We start from the raw sequence: 24954 nt of genomic DNA, 5'->3' as shown, positions 1-24954 counted from the left end.
AAAAAGAGAGAGAGAGAGAGTGAGCGCGTACACACGTCGCGTACAGCGCCGACGTGTAAATGATCGCGAGCTAATGAGAAAAATTCGCGACGACTGGCGGAAATGAGGTACACACTCGGATCGTATTTTTCGATCGGTCTTATTCAGCCGGGAACAATTGCGCGCACGGTAAAACTCGACGTAGCTTTTGCCGCAAAAACGCGAGGGATGACGAAAGCGTGTGCGCGAGGAGGAAAGAGAGAGAGAGAGAGTGAGAGAGACAGAAAACAAATAGTGATTGGAAAAAAGGGGGAGGAGGGAAAGGGGGAGAATGTTCATTCGCGCGAGCGAGAAAGAGTCCGTCGGCTCTTCCGGAAATCGGGCGGCCAACTTCGTCGACGGTTTTATTGGCGACGACGGCGACGGCGGCGGCGGCGGCGGCGGCGGCGGTTGTCACAAAGCGAGACGGGGGCGCGCGTGAAGGGAGAGATGGGCGAGGAAGGGGGAGGAGAAGGTAACGTCGTCGGTCGTCGGTGTGATAAAGTGACCGAATGGAAAAGACGGCGCATAATGCGCTATAGAAAGCCGAATATTGTGCCGCGTTGGCAAAGGGGTAATTCCGCAGTAGGAAGTCTTATTGGAAAAGGGTAGATAAGGGCGCGCCGCGCGCGTCGCGGCTCTCGCGCCCACACAAGGGCGGCTGGGCTCTGTGCATCGGTGTATATGTACGCGCGGTGTGTTGTACGCCGCGCGGGCGTGTGGCGTCGTCGCCGGGAGAGCGGAAATTAAATATGCCTGACTCGATAAGTCAGAGCACCGCGACTGTGCTCCGTATCAACGGGCGGGAGATGAGCTATTGTGCTATTTTCGTGCGGGATCTGTGCACGAGGCCATCCCCCTCCGCCTGTACGCTACGCGGCGTCTCTCCTCCGCGCGTGAAACGCTCCGCGCGTTTCGTTTATTCCCTCGCCTGCTCGCTCGCTCGCTCGCTCGCGGTGGCGGAGGCGGATATCGCCCTGACGCGTCCGGCGAACGCTCGCGCGGACGTGTCCTGCCTACCCTTCGTCCTCGGTTTCATTCTCCTCTTTCTCCTTCTCTCTTTTTTCCGCCCCGTAACGGAGATTGCATCGGGATTGCGTTTTTTTCGTCCAATGCTAATAGATTTTTTTTTTTTTTACGCTGGGATTAATAAACGCGCGCGCGGAACATACGGCGAGATCGATCCCGCGCGTTGACTGCTAGAGAGACTTTTCTTGGAGGGCAATCGCGAAAGAATGTTGTGACGCTCGTCGTAACCTTTAAACGATGTGGACCGGAAGTGTTTATTTTATAATATTTTATCTTAAATGAAAACTACCATCCCGATGTATTATTCTTGCATACCTTGCGAATAAATTCTCGTGAACAAACCATTGCAAATAAATGAAACTCGTGTATAAACAAAATAATTGTGTCAGATTAAAGGCGATGTTAATGGCAATGTACATTGTCGATTGTTTTTTTTTTCACTTTCATCGCGATAGGCGATAGGAGAAAAATTCCAACGCGGCTGCGTGCAGCGGCAGAGAAAAAATTAGTCTAATCAGATAATAAGGCGAACGCGGACGAAATAATTATATTAGATTTATCGAACCGGACGCTAAACGAGCTCCTTAGATAATAGGCTTTTTATGACTTCGCAGCACGAACCCGCGCGCCGCTTGAAAGTTACGATCCTGTAAAGCCCTCTTTACGAGACCATTACCAGGGCTGTTACTCATATTTTTACCCCCCAACGATTCGAGAGACACTTCGACAATAGCACGATAGATGAGCGAATGTGATAACTCCGCTCCGTGAAACAACTTTTTGCCTTCTCTCTGCGACGTGTTTATTCATCGCTCGAGTCTAGTGATTATCAAATGTCTCGCAATGACGTCAGTCGGTTCAGTGAGCGATGTTAGGACTGAGAAATGACTTTGTGTGCTGTGGCAACGATTCGAGTTGTCCCAAACCGCGCGCTTTGTGATTCATGAAATTAACGACTGTTTGACGATGCTAATGGGATTCGTACTTATTATGAATAATGTCAGCGTGCAAATGAAAACTCATACATGTTATGTAATGTGTTTTTTTTTTTTAACGGAACGGAAAGTTTGAAATATTATATAAGCGGGCAACGACGTTCAGGATCATATATAGTATATGTATACTGATGGGAAAAGAAACAAGCGTGGTCCTTTAATAAGAAAGAAACAGAAGGATTCGTTCTACATTATTTTGTCATTAACACAGTTCACTGAAGCTAACTGAAGAGTGCATACAAAATTTTGAGACATCATCGAGAGAAATATAACAGAGAGATTGGTTTTAAAGCGGATTATTGCCCCATCTATTTCATATCTTCCTGTTATTACAACAAATCACATTTCCGTCGCTGGGAAATCGATTCCAAATTCGCCATAGAATTGGTAACTGGGGAATAATTCGATAAACCTGGGGCAACCTCTATAAATTCTCTGCTTTTTACAGTCGCGGCGGATACCACGATAGCGATCACAAATTCGGTCCAGCGCGCAACGGCATGGCACTCGCACCGGTGAGTAGGGAGGAGGAAGACAGAGGCGAGAAGTCGGCGAGGGGGATTGCTCGTGCGGGGACTTTTCCGTCGGGTGAAACACCTGAGGAGGAGGATTTGCGGTACCGCCGAAGCGTCGACAAAAGAAACCGCCGTAAGTCATAGGCGCAGACGGGTGCCGCTTCATTTGTCATCAGGTCTGGGGTACAATTGTTCGCCGGCACCGGCCGCCATCTTGCTAGCCACCCCCTCCGATATCTAATAGACCACCCCGCGCATTCAGCGGCCTCGGTGATAAATTGCGAAATAATCTCGTTCGGGGTGCATTATGTCGGAGGTTTATAGACGGCCAAGGGTGCGCGCGCGCACGACCTGCTCATTCGACTGTGACTTATTCAAGTTTTGTCAAGAATTCGAAATCCACGCATCTTACACTCATACCCTAACGAAGTGAACGCTTTAATCTCTCCATCGTCTAAGATTTCTTAGAAAGAAAGGTATTAAAAAAAACTTGTTGTCTGTGTCCTATTGATATAAAATATTGAAAATTATTTTTAAAAGGGGAGAACAATTTGTTTTTAAAATGCAGTATTTAAAATGTGACAAATCAGAAAATAATTCTGTGTTGAACTAACAAAATAATTATGTAAGACATTCAAATATAATAATATTGCAAAAAGCTTTGATATTTTAGCAACCAGCTCAAACGTGTAATATAATTTTTTAAATATAATTATTTTCAGATTAATATTTTAGCAAAATTTTCTTTTCGTATACTTAACGCAATGTCACGCTATTTCAGAAAGGTTTTTGTGAAAATGCATATGAAAATGTTTCTAATACACTCAAAATTCTTTTATGTCTAATGCACTTAAGAATTCTTCAGCTATCCTCGAAAAATCTTGACAAATTACCGTAAACATGTAAATCCAATTGTTACCAAATAGGTATACTTCAAAATCACTCATGCAAAAATCCACTTCGCTGCACTATTCGATTCACAATTTCAAAGAACCCTTTTGTTACACTTTATTCGGTTTTTCTCTTTTTGAGATTGCAAACTTTTTCTTCCGTGAAAAAAATCGTCTATCAAATCGTCTATATCCGCTGCGTCATGCAAAAATACGTACTACGGTTTCAAGGGTTGAATGAATTTTCTCGGAGTCACTTTCGGCAAAGAGTTCATTAATGTAAACCGCGACAATGAGGTAGCTCGAGGACTTTTATTGTGAACGAAACGGATGTAAATGCGCGCGTACGTAAAAGGTTTCGGAAAATCATTCCGGGATATAAAGATGTTAGTGTCGCTTTGTCCGGAATTTCATGGGACGTGGAATAGTTTATTCAACATTTCGTCGTAAACGTTGTCGCTTTACCTTCGATTTCAAGAGGATCATTTCTATTTTGGAGAATGTTGCTACGCAGAAAATTCATGTCGAACCTTTTACTATCTTAGTAATATACATTTTTTTTATCTAGAAAGAAATGTTAATAAAAAATATATGTTACTTCTTGGTTCTTTAAAGAAAGTTATTTTTGTTACAAACCAACACAGCATGGGTTAAGAGATTTTAGCAAATTGTATTACGTAACAGCAGTTAGCAGTAATGATAGATAAAAATATCGAAATTTTTTATCAAAATCGAAAAATCGAAAAATTGTTACTTTGATAATTGTTAAGTAGAGCGTAGCAAACTGCAATATTTTATAATTTCATAGTATTGGTCTGGCCATCTCAGTTTGTCCGTCCGTTCGTCCATTTGCAAAGTTTTTTAGAAACAGTTGAACTTTTTTAAACTCTGTTTCCGCCAATAGCAGTCATGAATCTTAACTCCAGCGAGGCAAAAATATGAGTCACATTAATTGACTGCAATCGAAGGTAAAGGATCAAGGCCAATAAAATTTACATATAGTAACATAAGGCAAATCAAACATTCTTCTTCCTCATAATTAATAAAAATAATAATAATAATAAACTGTTTTTTGTTGCACTACTTAGTTACATCCGCTGTGAAAAATTTATTATGCAAGCTATCGAAAAAAATTTCTTGTAGGGCATACTCTTTATAATATGTATGTATCTCTCCTTATATGGGCACGATATAATCGTTGTATCGTGGACCGACATCCTGTCGAGTTCAAGTACATGGAATCGTTAACGACGACCTCAAGAAATCAACAAGAGATTTTAATCCTAGATTAGACTGGTTACTGATTTCGACTCACGGCGATGGCCTCTTTACGCCAACCGTGATGGACGTGAACGATCGAACGTATTTCCGGCGATTGTCACGGCGATTATTGAATCAATTAGAATTGTGGCATAATGAAAATAATTGGAATACAATCACTTAACCACAAGTCGAAGGCCAATGCTTGGGCCTGTTTGGGGCAGGCATTGACATTTAGCCTGTGTAATCTAATCATATGAAGCATGAGAAGGCTCGAAACGCAATTGCCGAAACAAAATCGAAGTGTTGTAATAATTTACGTAATTTTAAAGCGGATGTTATTTCTTTATTCATTTATTCATTATGATCGCATGCAAACAACAATGTTTTTTTTTTTCAAAAATTCGACACTACTGCATAAATTCTTAAGGAATGAATAGTAAACTCGTTTGTTGATCATTTAATCTTTATATAAGTTTATACACTAAAGTCATTTAATTAATTAATTAATTATATTTAATTAGAAGAAATACAAAATAAAGTTACAATATTTCAACGAATAAACTTCTTTTACATTCTGGAATAAATTATTTCAACAATTCCGTTTAATTTCCATTTTACGTGAGATGTAACTTCACTTACTGTTCGCGACTTTATAAATAAAAAACAAGATAAAGCGAAAATTAGAAGTTATTCGAGAATTCTTATACGAGCGTCGACTTTTCTGATTGTGGATCGTAGAGCAGCCATGCGATCATCGTACGATCGATTCACGGTGCTTCGACTATTCTTTTCCTCCCTTGAAGAGACATCGAGCGAATAAAAAGAGGGAGGTCTGGACAAGATAGAGGGAGAAAGGGAGAAAGGGGGAGACGGTATCGTCTCGAGTTCGCTCGAAGCGCCGCGAGTAACTGCCAACGGCTCGAGAAACAGGGGGCCAGGTGCAAAGTGACTCCGGTGGAGTTCCTTGAAGAGGAAGAGGGAGCACGAACGATCGGGGAGGTGACGGCGGAAGAGAGACGACAAGATCGGGGAAGGAGGATAAACAGAGTTCTCGCTCTCGTATGTCGGACAGAAGTTTCTTGGAACACAATCGCGTATAATACATATGCAGTAGTCCTGGTGGAGTCCGGTGCCAGGTTTAGTCCTGGCGAATGAGTGTCTCCTCGGCCGAGAGCAGACACCGAGGCTGGACGTCGAATTGTGCAACATGGCCGATACCAGGGAGACGATCGGCGCGTCTCTGCTTTTCGAAAAAATTTTTCACCTGGCGGTTAATTAAGCGAAGATTTATCAGTAGTCAATAGGAAGAAAAAATTATTTATCCTACTTAGTTATAATTTGTATAACTGTTTGTAATTCTTTTCGCGTAGATTAGCGATGATCGAAGAACGAAGCAGAGATGTTCTACTATTATATTGGATTTTACAATTTTATCTTATCTTTCAGTAACGTCATAGAGTTTCGATCTTAAATTTTTTAAAATTAATGTACCCTCTCGTACGCGTGTAAATCGACGCACGTAAATCAGACTGTACTCCCCCTGTTTATTTCGGCGCGAACTGCAGGTACATATAGGAACAACGCGCGCCTACGCGCGGAACAGAGAGCGCCGAAAGCGAGGGGGATTTTAACGAACGTACCCCTCGCCCATCGATCAAATCGCGATAATAATCCCGATCTTGTCGCTCACGCGGCCGGAGAAGAATCGAACGTCGAGCCCGCGTCGGGGGACATCACGACGGCTCTCTGTTCCTGGCTGCGCGATTATCTCCCGACTTATCGGATACAATAATGGCGCGAGGAAAATGTTCCCGGCGCACGATCACGGCCTGTTAAAGGAGCTTTCTGCATCCGCACCCTCCATGGAGGGCCCCATCTACGCTTTGTAAGATAACACCAAATTAAATTAAACGATGCAACGGACCCGCGCTTCAAATCCCTTCTATGACGAAAGTGCAACGTCAGATCCAAGAATATTTCACTTCCACGCGAGTTTATCGCGATATTGTCCGATTGCCGTAGATGAATACGTCGACAGCTCTTGATTACAGAACCACGAGGCAAACGCGAAACGCCGTACTAGATCTTTATGGTAATCAGGACAATTTAATAGAAAGAATTTTGCCTGTGTTTTTTATTAGATAAAAATGTTTCATAGATACAATCCTCTAATTGTAAGTTGATGACTGTTTAAAGATACAACTCCTTTTAAAACATTGTAAAGGCAACATCTTTTTTGTTCGATTTGACGACTCTGGCCTTTTCTCTTAGCAACGGAAATCAGATATTCAATAGTCCATCATTCCTCTATCGATCAGTATATGTGATTCGCTTATTACTAGACGCAGGGGAGTCATTCGAGTCATCCGAAACTGTTTCAGCCTATTAGAGGTGCAACGTTGTGCATCGACGAAGGGGTGAACAGGCTGCAGACACAAGCTGGTTACAAAGAGGAGTTAGCTCGCTCTAGAAATACGGATTTAACTGCCGGTGGCGTTTTATGACCAAGACACAGTGTACCCGGTTGCACATCTGCGACGCTTAAGTTCTCATCGTCCGCGTGTCCCGTGCGGTACCACCGGAGCGGTATGTATACGTATTTACGGCGTGCAAATTATAGTTAAGTCAAGAGCGAGAGGCGGGCCAGCGCCCGACGAGCGTGTGTAAAACCCGCCTCGGAAATACCCGAGGTTCGCGCGACGGAATCTTTCCTTCAAGTATCGAGCGAGAGGGTACCGAGTGAAGAAGAAAGCGCTTTCGCGCTTTTAGCCGCGGGAAGGAACGCGGCGAGGCTACTCGCGCATTGGCGAGAGATAAAGATGAAATGGCAGGCTGTAAACGACAAAGTTAGCTACGAGCTTCGCTCGTTAAGTGAAATATAATGTCCCGCATCGCGGATTTAAAGTACATAAAAATACCTCGAGCGTACTTGCCGCACGTATTACCGCGGTAACCTAAGGATTTGTGTCATAATTCTTTGATCATAATGTATATTGTATTATTATTTCGATTGCAACTTTATAATTATACATGTAATTATAATATGCAATTTATTTTAGATAATCCGTCATTTCTGAACGTACCTTCAAAGTCAACTCGCCCTCTCATTTTTTCGGTTAATCCTGCGGCAGCGTGTGTCCGTTTTGTCCCCGAGTCACACAACGTTAATCGGCATTAATGTGGCCGACCCCCGAAATTTGCGGTGGCGAGAAGATCCCGGGACACGCGGATCCGAGGAGGGTCCAATTAGCCCGGGCCCGGGCTCAACGCGTTCGCATCGACATCTAATTACCGGCCGGGCATTGTGCGCTGGGTGGCGCGTTAATCAACATTTTCGGACGGGGAGGGAGGGGAGGGAGGAAAAAGCGTGAGTGACGTAACGGCGAGAGCTAATAACGCAAATACCGTGCCGGATATATTCCGCGAAAGGTGAAGTAAACCCACCGGTGGCGGTGGCGGCGGCGGCGGCGGCGGCGGCAGCGCGCACCGGCGCGCGGCGGTGCGGCGGTTAATAGGACCACCCGTAGTCGCTGCTCTAATACCGGTACGATTAAATGCAGACAGGATATTAAACCGCGCTCTATACAGGCGCGACCGTAATACATTTTGACAATGCATCGCCGAGGCAATAAAGTAAAATCGTAAACCTCTCTCTCGCCGCCGCCTGAATCCGCGCGCGAGTGTACGGCGGGAAAACAATTTAGAAAGCGCCTCGGCGCTTCTGCCAGCGCGCGCGTGTAGTTTACGACGCTGCTCGCGCGTGGCCGTGAACCGCGACACCTTTTGTGTCACGCCCGTACGTTTCTACCGGCCACGTCGAATACGAAATCGATGTGACTCATCAAAGTTCGACCAAGTAATGTGCGATCGACATTACAGGCGATTCGCTTCGATGATTCACCTCGATGATTAACGTCGATTATTCAATTAGTGGCGCAAATGTTTACATTGATTTTCTTTCTTTCTTTTTTTTAGGAGACGGAAAAATGCTTCGATTTCAAATACGAGAGGCGACGCTGCGGACGCAAACAGGAGTGGCACACTCTGCGCTTTTTTCGTAACAATGTAATTGAGAATTAATATCGAAGTATTATATTTGCGCATCGTAACTCGATATTTCAAGTATTTTTCAACTATTCCGACAATTCCTTCAATCTCGCGTTGAAGAGAGCATTACCGTACATACGCGATGCACGCGCGCGCAACTCGTACATGGTGTATTAATTACGTTTAACTTGTCGCTTAGTCCGGGCGTTTTTCGACAATGGGCGTAAAGTTTGGGACCACTCGTTGGGACGGAACGGCGGTCCCGCTGTCGCTATATCGTCGGGCCTCGCGGCGGCACTGACTGAAATTCGAGCCGGCAGATCTAATGGTGCCAGCGGCAAGTCATCACGTACGGACCCCTTTTCGGGCTCTGCCGTCACGGAAAAAAGCGCGGAATCAAAGTCGCCAGCACGCGAAAGCCGTCACGAAGCGTCGTGTCGTGTTTCGAGCATTAACTAACGCGCGTATCATCGCGATGGCAACATGAGAATTTGCGATCGGCCGTGCTTCTCGTCGCGGCTCTCTCGTGACGTTTCGACGGGTTACGCTGTTTACTCTTCATCGTTCGAATGACGTTTTAATTAGAAATCATAGAAGAAGAGCCTCAAGTGTTTTCTGGCGAGCGTTGCGGTTGAAAAAAAAGTTTAACTCGTCGAATAAACGTACGATGCAGTTTACTGAATTCTACACGGCTCTGATTTTGTTCATTTTCAATCAATTTGTCATTCATTCTTTCTATTTAAGTTAAAGTTGAAAAACAATTTTTGGAATATAATTATAATTTTATAAACTTGAAATAATATAAATGTTTGTTTGAGGTTTTGAGCGTTAATTTATCATTCAATTTTATCTTTAATTTTGTATACTCGAAGAAACAACTTTTAATGAAAAGACACAGACCATGTAAACTTTCTTCGCGCAAGTTCGACTGAATTTCTGCTCAAGTTTCGAACATCCTCTCTTTCTCATCTCTGTAATTTTTGCATCGAGAATCTCGCCGTATCGGCGACCACTTTCGACTGACACTGAAGGAGATGCGTTTTAATTTTGTTTTTTCTTCGAGCGACGGGCGTTTTTTCTGCGAACGCTCGAAGAGCAGAGAGCCCACCGTCTATTTTGGCCCGGGTAAGACGCTAAAGCGCTAAACGGTGCGTGCCGACGAACTCCATGTAGAGATACCTTAAGATACGAGGGACAACCTGACGGGGATGCCCGCGCTCCATTAACCGCGAACCGCAAATCGAAGCGGGTCCGGCCTAATGAAGCCGTCGCGGAGCGAGATTACGAAAAAAAGACGGCCCATCGCCGTACATGTCAAATAAATGTCGTCGTTTCTACGTTTGTAAGGATCGTAACGGTAAATCCGGCCTCTCAACCCTTTGCGCGCCAGCAACTCGAGGAAACGTTTCACAATTAACAATTATTAAAGTAATCCACGATTGGAAGGACCTTGCCGAAGGACTAAATATTTTTGTCGAAAATAAGATACATTTTTTATGACCAAGAAACATATTTCGATACACCGAAGTCTATTATTCTGACAAAAGACATAAAACTACTTGATCTCGAAACTCTACCAAGATTATTTAACGCAAATCTTTTAGTTGATTTTACGTCAACAGGCAGGCAGGCGCAAAAAACTTTTATTTTTCGTTTTTCTGTATTATTATCTTAATTTGTTTCTTCTTTATTTTCACATTTTCTTCATTTTCTTTTTTGTGAATGTTTCGCTTCGTTCAACGCTGATTTGTCGCTCGGGCGACCACTTCGTGTCTTCAGCGTAGCTACACTCCTGGTAGTTCTCCTCCGCCGCCGTCGCCGTTTTAACTCGTGCGCCGGTCTTCGCCGGGATATCGTCTGTAAGATGAGACGCAGCAGAGAAGCGCACCCGATACGGTGGACTAATTGGCCGATAAATCAACCGCCGGCTTACCTTCGCTGCCGCGGCCCCGAGCTCCTGACCTTCTAGACTCATAGGCGGACTATCCGGACGCGCGGTATACGCATGCCGCGAGCCTAATTTCAAATGCGAGTCCAAGCTGCGAGCGAACTGTATCGACCTTCGGCCGACGACGCCGGATACCGATTAAAATCGTTTTGATTTGAATTTTATTAGACAAGTTAGCGACGCTTTGTTTCGCAAATTGTTATTCTTCAGTAATAATTATTTGTTGCGTAAACAGTATATTTATGTCTAGTAATACATAAAAGAAATATATATCGGATTGTGCGTTTGCAGAACATTATTACTTGATATCTACGAACTCAGCAAGGCAGACGAGATGAGGTATATAATTATTAATATAGATTAACGATTAGCCTCAGTCATAAAAACAGAATATGTTGTATAATTTTAAGAGGTAAAAAGAGTTACGTTTAATCAAGCTAAATTAGATTACATAAGGACAAGTAATCAAAGACAAAAAGAATCGTGCCGCTGCAACATGGAAGCCGCAGTGAAGCGCAGTAGCTCGTCTACTCGCAAGCGAAACATCAGCATATCGCGCTCGAGTCGAGTCCGACTTCGGTCACGTAGCTCCCGCCGGTAGCTCCGGTAGCTCCGGTAATTTGTGTCCGCAAGCGGCGGCGCGTCGCGCCGATGCGATATCTTTCGTGCGAAAGCAGCGAGAATGTGAGAAAGCGCGGAGTGTCGCGCGGCGGAACAGGTTCCTCGGTTTCCGGGAGCAGATCGGCGGCGGCAGCCGGGGGCAGATCGGCAGCGGCAGCCGGTGGTGGCGTCAGGCGCAGGGGAGCGCAGCTTCAATCGCGCGCACGCACCACCGCCACCACCACCATCACCACCACCACCACCACCACCACCACCACCACCACCACCACCACCATCATCATCAACCACCACCTCTACTACCATTACTTCGCCGCCACTACCACCATCGCGCCATCACCACGTATGCGCGCTAATCACATCGAGCGAACTTGTCGGAATTAATTGGTCCCACCAATTAACGCGCGCTCTCTCGGGCCGCTGCAGTTGCCGGTGCGCTGGTGCGAGCGACGGGTGGGGAAGGGCGCAGAATCGAGGGAGTCACCCCGGTACTCCTGCCGCCACCTGTATCCCGTCGTCTTCGTAAATCGCGGAAGACATAAGACTCCACAGCTAAATCCCAATTAATTGAAATCCGCGAGAATCCGTCCGGTAGCGATTAGGCGCAGATTAGGAGACGCTCTGGATAATTAATAAGCATTGTGTCGCGCTCGTTCTTTCTTTATTTTTCCTACGGAGGGATTCATTTTTTATGTCAACGTAGAATAATGGGAAAATAATACCAATTAAAAATAATTCTAAACGCATTTATTAAACCGATTTACCACTTATTATTCCATGCATTGAAATTTCCTTCAACTTTTTGATTACAATTTATTTTATAGTCTTTTTCTCTTCGAATTTATGTGAAATATTTTTTTCACAAGTCAAATTTAAATAAAAATTAAAATTAGAATTTGAAAAAGTTTACATGTTTTGTATAACTATATCTACATAAAGTTGCTATAATACCTAGTTATATAAGATTTATAAAGAAGACTAATGCTATATAGAATAGCATTAGTCTATTTATTTTACTAATAAATAATATACACTTGTGCATATAATTTTATTATGTTAAAATTTTCTATTGTGTGGGTAATGCGTTTTTCTATTTTGTTGACGTTCTCTGGATAATGTTAGCGAATTATCAATTGCTTTAGAAGAAAACTGACTTATCGATACTGCAACAACGTATCGCATGATGTTAAGTATTATTATATACCGCAATTTATTCGAGAAGACTACACCAGACTACACCAGATGGACATATCGTATATATGTCAACAATCTGGTGTATATTTTATATGAAAATATTTTCATATAAATATCCTCTCGAAATCATACGGGCATACGTTCACGCACTTATTACGAAGATTATTTATCATAAATTACACAAAGCGAGACGCACGCGTTTAAAAACTAACGTAGTTCGCATTCAACGTTTATCGCTATATCTTTCTATTTGAAATTCATCAAATTTCACTTTGACTTTTTCTTGATACGAATTCGATTTCGCGTGCCATCTTCTGGCAAGAACTTTTTCACTTGAGAGAAGCGACGGAAAATTTTTCCCGTAAAGCCTTCGCATTGCAACGAGAAGATTGCATTCGCTCCGTCTCGAGGATCTAAATACATCCGAGAGGAGAAAGGGAGAAATCCCGGAACCCGCGACTGGTGGCGCGCGACCGTTCGAATCTCGCGCCGGCGACGCGGGCGACGTCGCGCGCATGCGCGAGCTGCGCGCCGCGCTCGGCCCACGGCACCGCTCCGGCGCCGCAATGTCGGCCGTCTTGCGTACCGTGGCAGGAACGTCGCTCGCCTTTTTCCGCGATTTCCTAAGTGAAACGCGCGTCGCGCGCGCCCGCCCCGTCGTCCAGTGCCCCGTGCTATGAGCGCGTGATCCGCGTGTCACCGACGAGGCCACCGTTTCCCGCAGCACGCAGCACGCGCCGCTCCCGAAAGATGGGTGAGTAGTAGAAAAGATATATTCCGCGAACGCGAGATCGGCCCGAACGCCGGCTGGCCGCCCGCTCCGGTCTCGCGCCTTCCCTTCCTTCTCTCCCCCTCTGCACTCTGTGGTTCTTCGACTTCTTCGTCTTTTCCCTCGCGTCGTCGGACTCCATGATCCGCTGGCAAGAAGCGCCACGGGTGAGAAAGAGAGAGAGAGAGATGGAGATAGAAGGAATGCGGCGTCCATCCGATCGTTTGCTCGCTGACGGTACATAGAAGGCGGAATACGCCCCTGCGCCGCGCGCGGTTTCCGTCCGATTTCCATGCTTCGGTCCCTCTCGGCGATTCCGTGAGAGTGGCGAATGTTTTCCGAAAGGCTCGTACCGCGAACTCACTCGGTGGTCTATAAATAGGTGAATCCGTCGGTTTGACGTTTTCTAGGGCGAGAGAGCTTCTCCCCCTCCCCCTCCTTTCCTCCCTTCCTCCCTTCCTCCGCCTACTCTGCGCGTATGTACGCGCCATGCGTAAGCGGGAGTCCCCCCTCGCTCCTTGTGTCGTCCCTTTCCTTCCCCTTCCCGTTCCTCCCGTGCGTGGGTTCGCTCTTTCTCTCTGCCTTCGATTCCCCCTTTTTTTCTTCTTCGTTTTGCATATCGCATTTTACTCGCGCGACGCGCTCGTTCGAAGAATTTCGCGTCGTTCGATCCCGATCGATTCTCTCCCCCTTTTTTTTTCTTTCCTAGCGCGTTTCTCACCCCCTTTCCCGATTCTGAGATCGCGAGCGCGAGGAGAACGATCCTTTTCTTACTCCTCTGCTTCCTCTGCTTCATTCACGTTGCATTCCCGGCGATCAGGTTTCCGTGAAAATTCTGACTGACCTTACTCGATTAACTTGCTCGGTCTTTCTTTCTTCCCGCGACTGCCACTTCTATTTTTATTTCTAGAATACTTTCCGTTTTTAGCATCATAAAGTTAGGTTTTCTGTCTGGCTGAAACCATTTAAATATAATCCAGATCCTATTTTTAAACGATAACGTTTACTGAAACAATACGTACATTGAGACGAACGTAGACGGACAGCGCGACGAGAAGAACACGATTCACGCAGTTCAGCGTATCCGATAATTAAACATTTTATATTCATTATTAATGAAATAAACAAGTTTATTTAATCATGTGCCGCATTTGTATAAGCTGTAGTAACTGAAATATCAAAGTGGTAGTGTCATTAATCGTTTAATCGGTATCTCAAAAATACGTTTACGTTTGATTGAGCTATAACAATCGAAATATCGAGATTATCATGCAACAGTTAATTGGAACGTCAAAAACGAATTATGCGAGCGAGCTGAATGACGTAAACCATCACTCGGACCTTCTTCGGCTCCGTGTGTCTTCGTTTCGATCCGGTCGTCCAGCTTTGTGCGCTATAAATAAGGCCTATAACGCATGCTACGAGTTCCATAGAAATGCAACCGACTGCAACGCCTTGTCCCTTCGACAATTCGTGAATGCCGGCACGTGTCGAGATTACTCGAAGAATAGCCGCCGCTAATGGCACCGTCGACACTTTCGCCTTGAAACCGCAGTTAATTTACTACCGCTCAGAATCTCGAAATATCCCGACCATTTCCTCACCAGTGTCGATACATCGCTATTATTAAGTTGCACACAAAAGTAATGGTTTCCATTTATCTGCGCACAGAAAATTATCAGTTCTTACTGCCGCGAAAAGCGATTACTCACAATCAGTTCACTTGTTTTCTTCTAATAACTAACTTATCTGCAACTTTTCTTGATAATAGTCTCAAAACCTATACTTACCACAAATTAAGAAAACTCATTATTGTACTTGAAGAAAGTGTTTAAACTCTTTCGTAGAATATTATAAAAACAAGATAACAAGTAATGTCAAATTTTTATTTTAACTTAATATTCTTGATTTGCGGATATGTAAATTAATAGATTATTAGAAATAAATTAATTTAATTCAAGTACATATTTTTCTGTATGTGTGTGTGCACGTAGAAGTTTATTTTAACTAAATAATGAAATTACTTAAAGTAAGTGTGGATGAATCTGTTTTAATCTATTATCAAAAAAATATTCTTTGTAAAGATAACTGTTACTTGAAAGAAGAAAACTAAAAGTACTTTTCTCAGTAGTTGAGAACATTTTTCTGTGAGACGAGATATCGATTGAGGAATTGTAAGAGAAAAAACGTCGGTTTTCTCGTCTATTATCTTTCCTTTAAATGTACCATAAACCTTCCATTTCTTAATTGTATTCTCGAAGGAGTTTTTTTTTTGACATTTAAATATCGCGACACGCTGCGATTCATCCTATGCGAATGAAATGATTCCGCGTAGGCCCTCGCTCGTGCGATCGCGCGAATTGTTCGCGAACGCAATTGAAGCAAGACCGGTTGTCTACGGAGAAGACGGCGACCCCGACGAGACGCCAGCGGGCTCGTAATTCGCTCGCTGCAATTGTGCATCCCCCGCCCACCCACGCGACCGATGCACCGCGCGTGGCTGGTGGCACCGCAGACAACGCGAATGTCTCGTTCCGTCTCGTTGTCTCTTCTACTTCGCACAAGACGTATTCGAAATTTCGCAATGATCAAATGGTCTAATTGTAAGGATCTGTCATTCGATTCATCAGATTTTGTAGAATATAATAATAATCTACAAATTTGCTGCACGTGTTTAAACATCAAGAGAATATGTTTCGAAGTCATGCTTGTTGGTCAAATTTATTTTTTGATAACGAATTTATAAAGTTTCTGTTTCTCGATAGAACAGTGATTCTTACGTATTTTTGGCTACAAAAAGTATATAAAGTTTTATCATAGAGTTTGGGAAATTAATATTCTATTCTTTATTTTTGAAAAAATTCCAATTTATTATATTTTTTATTTTATAGAGAATAAAGTTTTATCTTTTATATATCAAGCACTTTTTTTCATGATAACTTTTTATAAAGCTGTAATGTTAAATTGTAATGAAATATTGCTAATAAATTTTATTATTTTAATATCACTTTAAATTATACATATAACTAATATAAAGGAGCTTCATACCATTATATTTATTTTTATATCTAAAAGATTTTTAAAATTTTGCATAGCTACTCATTATATGTATTACAAATTTGTGTTGTTGCATAAAAATTCAAAGTGGAGTGATTTCTAAAATTTGAAGGCCGTATTTTTCGATGTGAAGGCCTTATAGTACTTTAAGAAACAGCCGTTATTTGTTGAGGAAAAGTTAATTAAAATCTGTTCGATGTAATCAGCGATCACTAAAGATCATTCGTTCCCAATAATCACTTTCATGGTACATAGCAATTTGGCCATTATTCGTGTCTTCGACGGTCGTTCGTTGATCATATTACGACAGTATATGGATCGTAACCCCGATCTCGCAATGTATACCTTAGGCGACGACTTTACACGTGAGGCCGCCATTTCACGCACGATGAGGCGTTTACATAATAGATCAGTTAACGACGGGGCGCGTAAACTCGGAGCAACGATCGACGCGCGATATTGATCCTTTTCTCGGTTTCCATTGACACGTTTACGGACACGAGGGTCCCCTCGGAGATGCCGTTAATGTCAGGCGCGTTTCGCACAAAACTGCAAACGCCGCTGATCGATACCTATCCCCTAAACTGCACGATAGACACTGCACATTTTGAGGGAGAATTCCCCTCGGTGAAGACCCTTAATTGGCTTGGGCGGAAACGTCCGATTTCGACGCAAAAGCCATCTAACTCTCGTAGCAAGTTTCTCGTGAATTACGATTCTATTTTTGGAGATTTGTGTGATCGGAATTTTTCTACAAATATTTTAACTAATATACAATTATACGCAATACAATTTTGATTGATGCTTGTTTCTTTGAATCGAAATTTCTTCTGAAACTTTTTCGTCTTTTTTTTTTTTGAGAAATTTATTTGATGTTTGAAAAATTATGATCAGATTGTCATCAGAATTGTCTAGTTTTGGAATCTCGAAGGAAAAATTAAATTATCTAGTTGGAAAGGCATTCGTTTCCGGTACACGTCTTCGATCGATATTTCAGGCGCTTATCGGTGCATGTGATGCACCGTACATTGACTTACGCCGTTCTTTAACTCACGGAAATGTAATGCGACTCCGAAGTTGCACAATAGTTGCTGTATAATGCTTATTGATTATCGAGATAAAATTACAAATAGCAATATCTTGTTCTTCTAGTCGATTCAAGAAGAATGAAGAAAATATCCTTGAATATTGCGTATCGTAATTTTGTTCTTGTATCGAAGAAACTTCCGTTAGAATCTTTCGTTTGTTTCGCTACAAGAATTTTTTGCATAACCGATTTACGATATTTATTATAATAATTTAAAAAACTAGGCAATGTTTTTCTCTCTCTCTCATTAAATTGAAGCGCGACATTGCATTTCTTACTCCAGCATTAATCATATAATCCTATTACTTGTGAATCTAGTTTAAGCTGATGGAATTGGGGCGCCGCGTGTGTATATGATGATAAAATTATGACAGACGCTGGACACTTTCCCAGCTAACTGGATTAAAACCTTATGTAATAATTTCATTTACAAATTATCATTAAATATAATCTCCAGTAAAGAGAGGAAGGGGGGACATTAAAAGGTATAATAAAATAAAAATACTTCAAAACTTTGATTTTATCTGGAATTTTGAATACAATTCCTTAGAAAGCACTCTCAGGGAATTTTTTTTACAAACTTTTCATAGGCCGGTATTGATAGTCAATTCTTATATTTAAGATTATCTTAGGTACAGTCTTAAGATGTCATCAACCAATCGCAGAGCCGTATTAGCATCTTAAGACATTACTTGAGACGATCTCAAAATAAGATTCGACTATGAATACCGACCATAAACACGTCCCGTTATATAACAGATTTCCGAAGACAAAGAGACGGAGAAAAAAAATTGCGGCAAAAGATACAAAGTGCCGAGCGAGAAGAGGTGCAAAGTCGCCTCGCGGGATTAGGCTTTCAGGGCGGAGTCGACCGTGAAAGTGAGCATTATCTGCGTCGACTGTACCGGTTGACAATCGGGACTCGACGAGGCATGAGTCTCCTCTTCACGACTGGACTGGCGGTCGGCTGGTCCGGCAGTCGACGATCGGCAGCCGCGGTGATCGTATTGGCACGTGCATCGCGATTGTGTCACGTCAACAGTTTTCTCGCCATACCTACATTTCGGAGTGGGCGCTTCGTCATTCGACTCAGTCCTCGGCGAACGGTCGATTAATCGTCTAAAAATTCCCACGTGCATACCGAACAATAGAACCCGAGTCGTTTTTGCACCTCTCGTGAAAAATTAGCCGCGCTATTATCGACTATCGCTCTTGACAAACAACGTAATCGCCTTCGGCGAATTTGATATCTCTATGCAACGTTACATGACGTACAGTTTGTAACGATACATATAGAGTGTCACAAAGAAATCTTAAACCGAACCGTTGAAAGACTTTTGGACAAAGTCTGTTAAGACGCAGATATTGATCCATGACGGATTTCCAGTTTGAGCGATCTCACGGAAAATCGAACTGGGCATAAATCGACACGAGCGGCTCGTTCGAGTAGAAGCTCGACCTAAGTCGTTATCTTATCTCGACATCGCAAAAGAAATAAGCGGGAGGAAGAGGTGCGTATGCCGGCGCGGCTCGTGTCCCTGAAAGTTACGCAACGCAGGCGGCAGGTACGATGAAGTCGAAGATGAGCGAGAGCTTGATAGCAAGTGAAAGCAGGGCGGGAGTCAAGAAAGACGACGCCGACCAGCACAAGCAAAAACCGTTGAAAAAAGGTAAGGGTCTTGGGATGCTTGGGATGCGATCCGTCGGGGACCGACAAGTCGCTTCCGTCTCCATTCGCTCCGTTCGTTTTGCGGTCGTTGCTTTTTTACTTTCCGTTCATTTCTGCAGATCTATACGTAATCGCCGATGACAATGCTAAATAAAAAGCGCAGCTGGCTTCCAATCTGGCGAGTCTCGTTTTTTCTTTGGCCGTTGTTTTTAGAGATCTCGGTAGAGTAACGGGGGATTTAGATGGAGCACAGCGGTGAGCACAATGGCCCCCTTAACCGTCTCTTGAATTCCCGACACAATATCGTTATCTTTTAATTTGGTAATCGTTTCCCCATTACCACTATCTCATTGTACCTGTTTGCATAATGGCGATAGATATCGAATAGGAAAAATTGGGTGAAACCCGCACCGGAGCCGATAGTGCCGAATGAAGCGTACATCGAGATATTTATTGTATCAATATTCATTAATCTTCGAAATCCATTAGCACTATTATCGTCCCGGTGAACGCATTAACTTCCAACAAACTGTTAATTAAATGTGAAATAATTACGACTATCCAGGTGGAGAAAGAGAGAGAAAGGGATCTTGCTTTTTGTTTCGCGATTCGCGAAATTGGAGCCACGCCCCCTCCCTCCGGGGGGGGAGAGGGGGGGAGACGAAATCGTCCGACTCGATGAGAGAAACCCGATGCGATAATGCAGAGATCGGGTCCGCCACTGGTATTTTACGACGATTATCCGTCCGTCTTATCAACCTGCCTCACGACTGGTTTAACGTATCGCGGCGACACGACTCGACGCTTAAATTACACACGACGCGCGGGAGCAGGCATCCCCGCGCGGTATTCAGAAGATTCAGAAGGCGATATTTGCATATTACGACGGCCGCCTCTCTCTCGGCCACGAATATCTCCCCGTCACGATTTTCGTCGTTCGTGACGGGACAAATCCGAGGAAACGTGACGCGGCGCCGCGCCGCCCGCCCGGGGACATTTTTAACCACCCGAAGGATGCTCCCGACGAGGAAAATGCATTCCACGGCGCGATGGAAACGCCAATCGGACGCGGTGTCGCTGACATTCCGTTTTCTCGATTTTGGCTCTCCTGCTCCGTTAAGATTCTATGATTGCAAACGCGTTGGTTTGCATCAAATTTAAATCCAAATTTAACATCTTACGACTTACGTTGAGCTTACAGTAGAAAAAGAAACCGCGAGAGAATTCGTAATCGATTGGGCTAAAGATTATCTTTGACATACCGTCCCGGTGAGAAATGTTTAAAAGCGCCAAGTACTCATTTCTCGCTGATACAACGCTGTTGACGTACATGGTTGCAGTTGAGCAAGCGACGGTAAAACATTGGCTCGCGAGGAATTTTTTACATCACGCACAGGATGCAGTAATCGCTCTTGTTCGCACTATCGACTACAATGGCGCGCATCGCGAATGTAGTATACGAGCGTTTTGTAATTCATTTACCTCCGCACTTGTCGTGGGATACTAATTGCCGGCTTCATGTATTATTAAGTAGCCGTCGGTCAATCGTCATACAATAAACACGCGCCGAAATATGTATTTCTGCACGCGTTGCATCAATCGCTCTCTCTGTGAGCTATCCGCAGTAACAATTGTACGTCATGCGCAGCCTTGAACTGTACGAAACGATTGGGCAGAAACTGTAGAGTACTTATACGATGTAAGAAACTTCTTTATTTTTACATTTCGTACGCTGCAACATATCGCAATGCTCCATAAAATTCTAACTGAATACGATTATTTTTATCGCCAAGTATCGTTGAATTACTCTGCATATCTCTGATATTGTAAAATTATACCGTACATACTTAAAATTATTACATGCGGTCACTTTTTGTGCCAAATAAATTGGTTTGCGCATGAAGTATTATTGAATTAGCGCACGTCTTGTAAAAGCTAGAATAATATCAAGGAAATAAGTGACCACGATAAAGTAAAGGTAGCTACAAAAACCACAGCTATCGCGTTGTTACCATTAACAGCTTGATAATTCAGCAGTATATACATTTTTATCTTTAACGCTTTTTATTCTTGGAAGAATGGTATGCGTTAATTGAAAAATGACGGTTATTATCTAGAAATTTGATATAACATTTGTATAAAGAGAAGCGATTGTTCAGCACGCATATCTATGAATTATCAATTTCTGATCGCAATCTTGTGCGTTACATTAGTTTGTTATCGCGGGATAATTGAAGTGCAACATTTTAACACTTTTTCATTAGAGCGAGTTTAGGCACGTATGATAATTACATTTTTAATTCTTCGTTCGCGAATGATTGTCCGTTCAAACAAAGCCGACATTCAAAGATGACAGACGATATTATAATTCTTTTTGTAAAAATTAAATGATTACATTGATTGGAAAAATTACATTATTAAAAAATTTTTATTTTTTTGCGAACTTTTAAAAGTATGAACGAAAATCTAGAGCGATTTTGGTAGAAAGGTGGATGGTAAAAATTTATTTACTCTTACTTTCTGAATTTTTAAAAATACAGGAAAGACAATGGCAAAGCAATAATACAAACAAAAACCTAACGGTTTTAGTAGGAAAAAGAATGCTTAATAATTTCTATCTGCTGACATAGCAGTTCTGCAGATGTTCTTCTGTTGAATGCATGTTCGTGCGAATTTCAGCGAAATCCAACACGTGTTCTGTTCTTCCGTTATATCACGCCATACGAACATTATTGTTGAGTTATATAATAATATAAAGTTACATATACCTATTGTAAGCATAGCTTGAACAGAATTCGATTTTGTTCTTTCGAGTTATCGTTAATGTTTGCTTCGTCGAGATAACGAAATCCTTGTTAGTTTCAAAATACAATAGTCATGTTGCTTAACGACGTCTGCGAGTAAAAATTCTCGAACGATTTTTTGTTGTTTCATATTTTGTTAAAATTTGACGATGAAAATAATGTACATCTAGCCCTAAGGCCCGTTTGTACAAACGTAGCTTTACTTTAAACTTTGTTCAGTTTACTTTCTATATTTTTTTAATCCTTTGCGAACTGGAAGAAAGATGGAAAGTAAATTGAACCGAGTGCAAAGTTAAGCCGCATTGATGCAAACGAGTATAAAGCCTTCGACACATGATATGATTTTTCATGCTAGCACGCATGCAAGGCGTTTTACGATTGGGTTACGATTGGTAATATAATTATTCGAGCCAATCAGGACACGTAATAAGATGGCCCGAAGGCTTAAATCTTGTTTCGTAACTTATTATTTAAAAGTACCACATTTTCGAGTACAAATTATTTCTTGGAGATGCAATTATAGACGCCTAGATATTTTCCGCGTGATTCATTACTAATTTTCTTCGTGTTGTCAGAGTTCCAAATTTTCTTTCGTATGAATTAACTTGGCCTAATATATATTTTAAGAACTCACAGAACGATATAACGAAATACGCTGCAGATTATCTCTACTTCAAGAATACAGTACAAAATTTTTTAATCAGAAAAAAAAGAAAGAAAAATGTTGCGATATAAATAACAATAATTAAATGAGCAATAATAATCTGATTATATTTCTCTTAATAAGAAGATTTCGCCTCTGCATTTTTTTTAAAATTAATTAACGTAGTATTTTATATCCATTTTACGGTTTAGTAAATAGGAGAAAGATACTCAGAAAGACACGAGAAAGTGACATAACGTTGTAATTTTTAACAGTGAAAGTTTTCTTGATTTATATAAACTGAAAGCTACATACGTTGACTGATCGCTCAGAGAAAAATGCAAGGTGATTAGATACGATCGGCAGATAATCATTGCACGGTTGATTAGGATTCGATTTTATGACCCAGAGTGCAACGAGAGAGAGAGAGAGAGAGAGACCAGGGCAGCCCAGGGTCGCAGCGTTTGACCCCACTTTGTCACATCCTATTTAGACCACTTATGAATCATATTAACATACCACGTTGCCGCACGACTATCTATGTAGAGTGGTAGCGATAAGTGACGGGACCTTATTCTTCAATTAATTTCGATTTTGTTGATTTTTTTCTTGACGGATATCGTAATCCTCCGAGAACTCTCTCGACGGGATGTATCGCGGATGGTAGAAGTTTTGCCAGATGATGGTCTTTTCGCGTAACGCAGAAGAATGTAGTTGTTTGTCAGGTGATAGCTCGTACCACAAAAAACTGGTTGCTCTGTGACACGCCCGGATGACGCGGCGTCTTTTTAACGCGAGAGTAATCTCAATATTGAATTACTAATTAGCAACGTGGTCAAGGCACACATACGCTATGACTCAGAGTTTATGCTTCGTGTCAAACATATAATTCGCAAATTGTACCGCCGCAATTGTCTGACTATTTCGCATAAGAATCTGTACATTCACGCTTCAATCCGATTGTAATTATTTCGAAGCTTCAAATAGAAATAATAAGAGAACGTGGTTCAAGCATTTGGAAAATCGGGAAAAGTTTCTATTAATTCCCCTCTGTCTTCTCATTAAATGACTCGATTGGCCGATATGACTTTATTATCGTTTTTTTCGAGCCGCACGTGACATCGACACACTGTTATCGCGCAATGCGGTCCGTTGACGTGTTTCGCATGCGAATCGCGAGGACGATAAATTCCGTTATCGCTCGCTCGCGTCCGAGTTGGGCCTATCGAGCGAGCTATTCATTTTCTTTTTTTCTGGCAACAGATTTTTCGCCCCAGTTAAAGCGTGCCGTAAATTAAACGACATGCGACGTGCAGACAAGGGTGTGTCACTTCATGGACGATTGGCCCCGTTCGATTAAGCGTTCGCGTCGTGAGTTTCGATTTTATTCGAGCCCTTCCTGTGTTGCAGCGAGAAGCAGAGAAAGCAGCGACAACGGCACGCATTGTTCTAAGTCGGAAATGTTAAGTCAAACGCGTACGATATGTTTGAGGAATATTTTCGAGGAATTATCTTTCGCTACACCTTGTTCATTTATCCACCGCTAAGATCATTATTTCTTGCTGCTAATATGGACATTGTTAGATTCGGAAGTATCGTTCCTGAAATTGACAACATCCAGATATCACGACACGAAGCGGATGCATTTAATTTGATCTGTCTACGTGTAACGAGGATTCTCTGCTCGCACTCGTCGACTTTAACTCGACGATCCGATGACGTCATATGTATGAAGAGAACTGTGATGTCATCCCATATTTTTAAGAGACACGTGCGAGATCCGGCCTTTACCTCCTCCCGGCTTTGTGATTTTATGCACGTTTTTTCATCTTTCTCAGCCGCTGTTTATAAATATCCACGGCACACCGACATTTACTTTCGTTTTATTGAATTCACACGGAATTCTCACGAAGTAAAACTGCCGGAGAGATCACATTTCTGCACATGATTTATGCTAGATATATAACTTGACGTATATGAAACAAACGTGTCAGGAGAGTTTAAGTGTAACAAAAATATTGAGACTCTTGAAAATCTAGAGAATTATTTGTTAAATTGTTAATCGCAATTATTCAGAAATTACATTTTCTATTAAGACATCTAACTGATATTAAACAGTGTTTATCAAGGCAATTCGAAGCTGAATTGTTCAATAGATTTTTTTATCAATTACTTGTCTCAACGAGGAAATAGTTGTCCCTCAATTTCTCCACAGATAAAAATCGACCGCGCCGGCATCCGCCGCGGAATTCACGGATGTCGGATAATTAGTTCGTCGCACTCTCTACATTTGTGGAATGAAAAATTCCGTTTCGCGCCAACGGGATCGAATAGAAACGCAGCGAACGTACATACATGTAGCTTCCCGTGTAGTTTTTCCTCTTCTGTACACAATCATTAGATCTTTG

General features: G+C 42.5%; 1 protein-coding gene and 1 long non-coding RNA gene across 15 annotated transcripts in view; both read left to right on the top strand.

The window, feature by feature from the left end:
* Positions 1-462: 462 nt before the first annotated feature.
* Positions 463-11542, top strand: LOC118645008. The gene is made up of 3 exons (XR_004962768.1): positions 463-2690; positions 7092-7296; positions 8686-11542. It is a non-coding gene; the product is annotated as an uncharacterized LOC118645008 (long non-coding RNA).
* A 1529-nt stretch (positions 11543-13071) lies between these two features.
* The window catches only part of LOC105829589 (actin-binding LIM protein 2), a 29900-nt gene continuing 18017 nt past the window's right edge, over positions 13072-24954 (top strand). For 3 of the 14 annotated variants that reach the window (XM_012668581.3, XM_012668639.3, XM_012668649.3), the window contains exon 1: positions 18460-19100. In XM_012668581.3, coding sequence (XP_012524035.1) covers positions 19001-19100 — 100 coding nt within the window. In that variant the 5' untranslated portion in view covers positions 18460-19000. Of the gene's footprint in view, positions 13272-18456; positions 19101-24954 lie in introns of those variants that run through there. The other 11 variants (XM_012668605.3, XM_012668596.3, XM_012668613.3 and 8 more) reach the window with 10 other exon arrangements.

The sequence above is a fragment of the Monomorium pharaonis genome, chromosome 4, assembly GCF_013373865.1.
Source record: "Monomorium pharaonis isolate MP-MQ-018 chromosome 4, ASM1337386v2, whole genome shotgun sequence".
Classification (NCBI taxonomy): domain Eukaryota; kingdom Metazoa; phylum Arthropoda; class Insecta; order Hymenoptera; family Formicidae; genus Monomorium; species Monomorium pharaonis.
The sequence above is the reverse complement of the archived record's forward strand: the minus strand, read 5'-3'. Positions and strand labels throughout refer to the sequence as shown.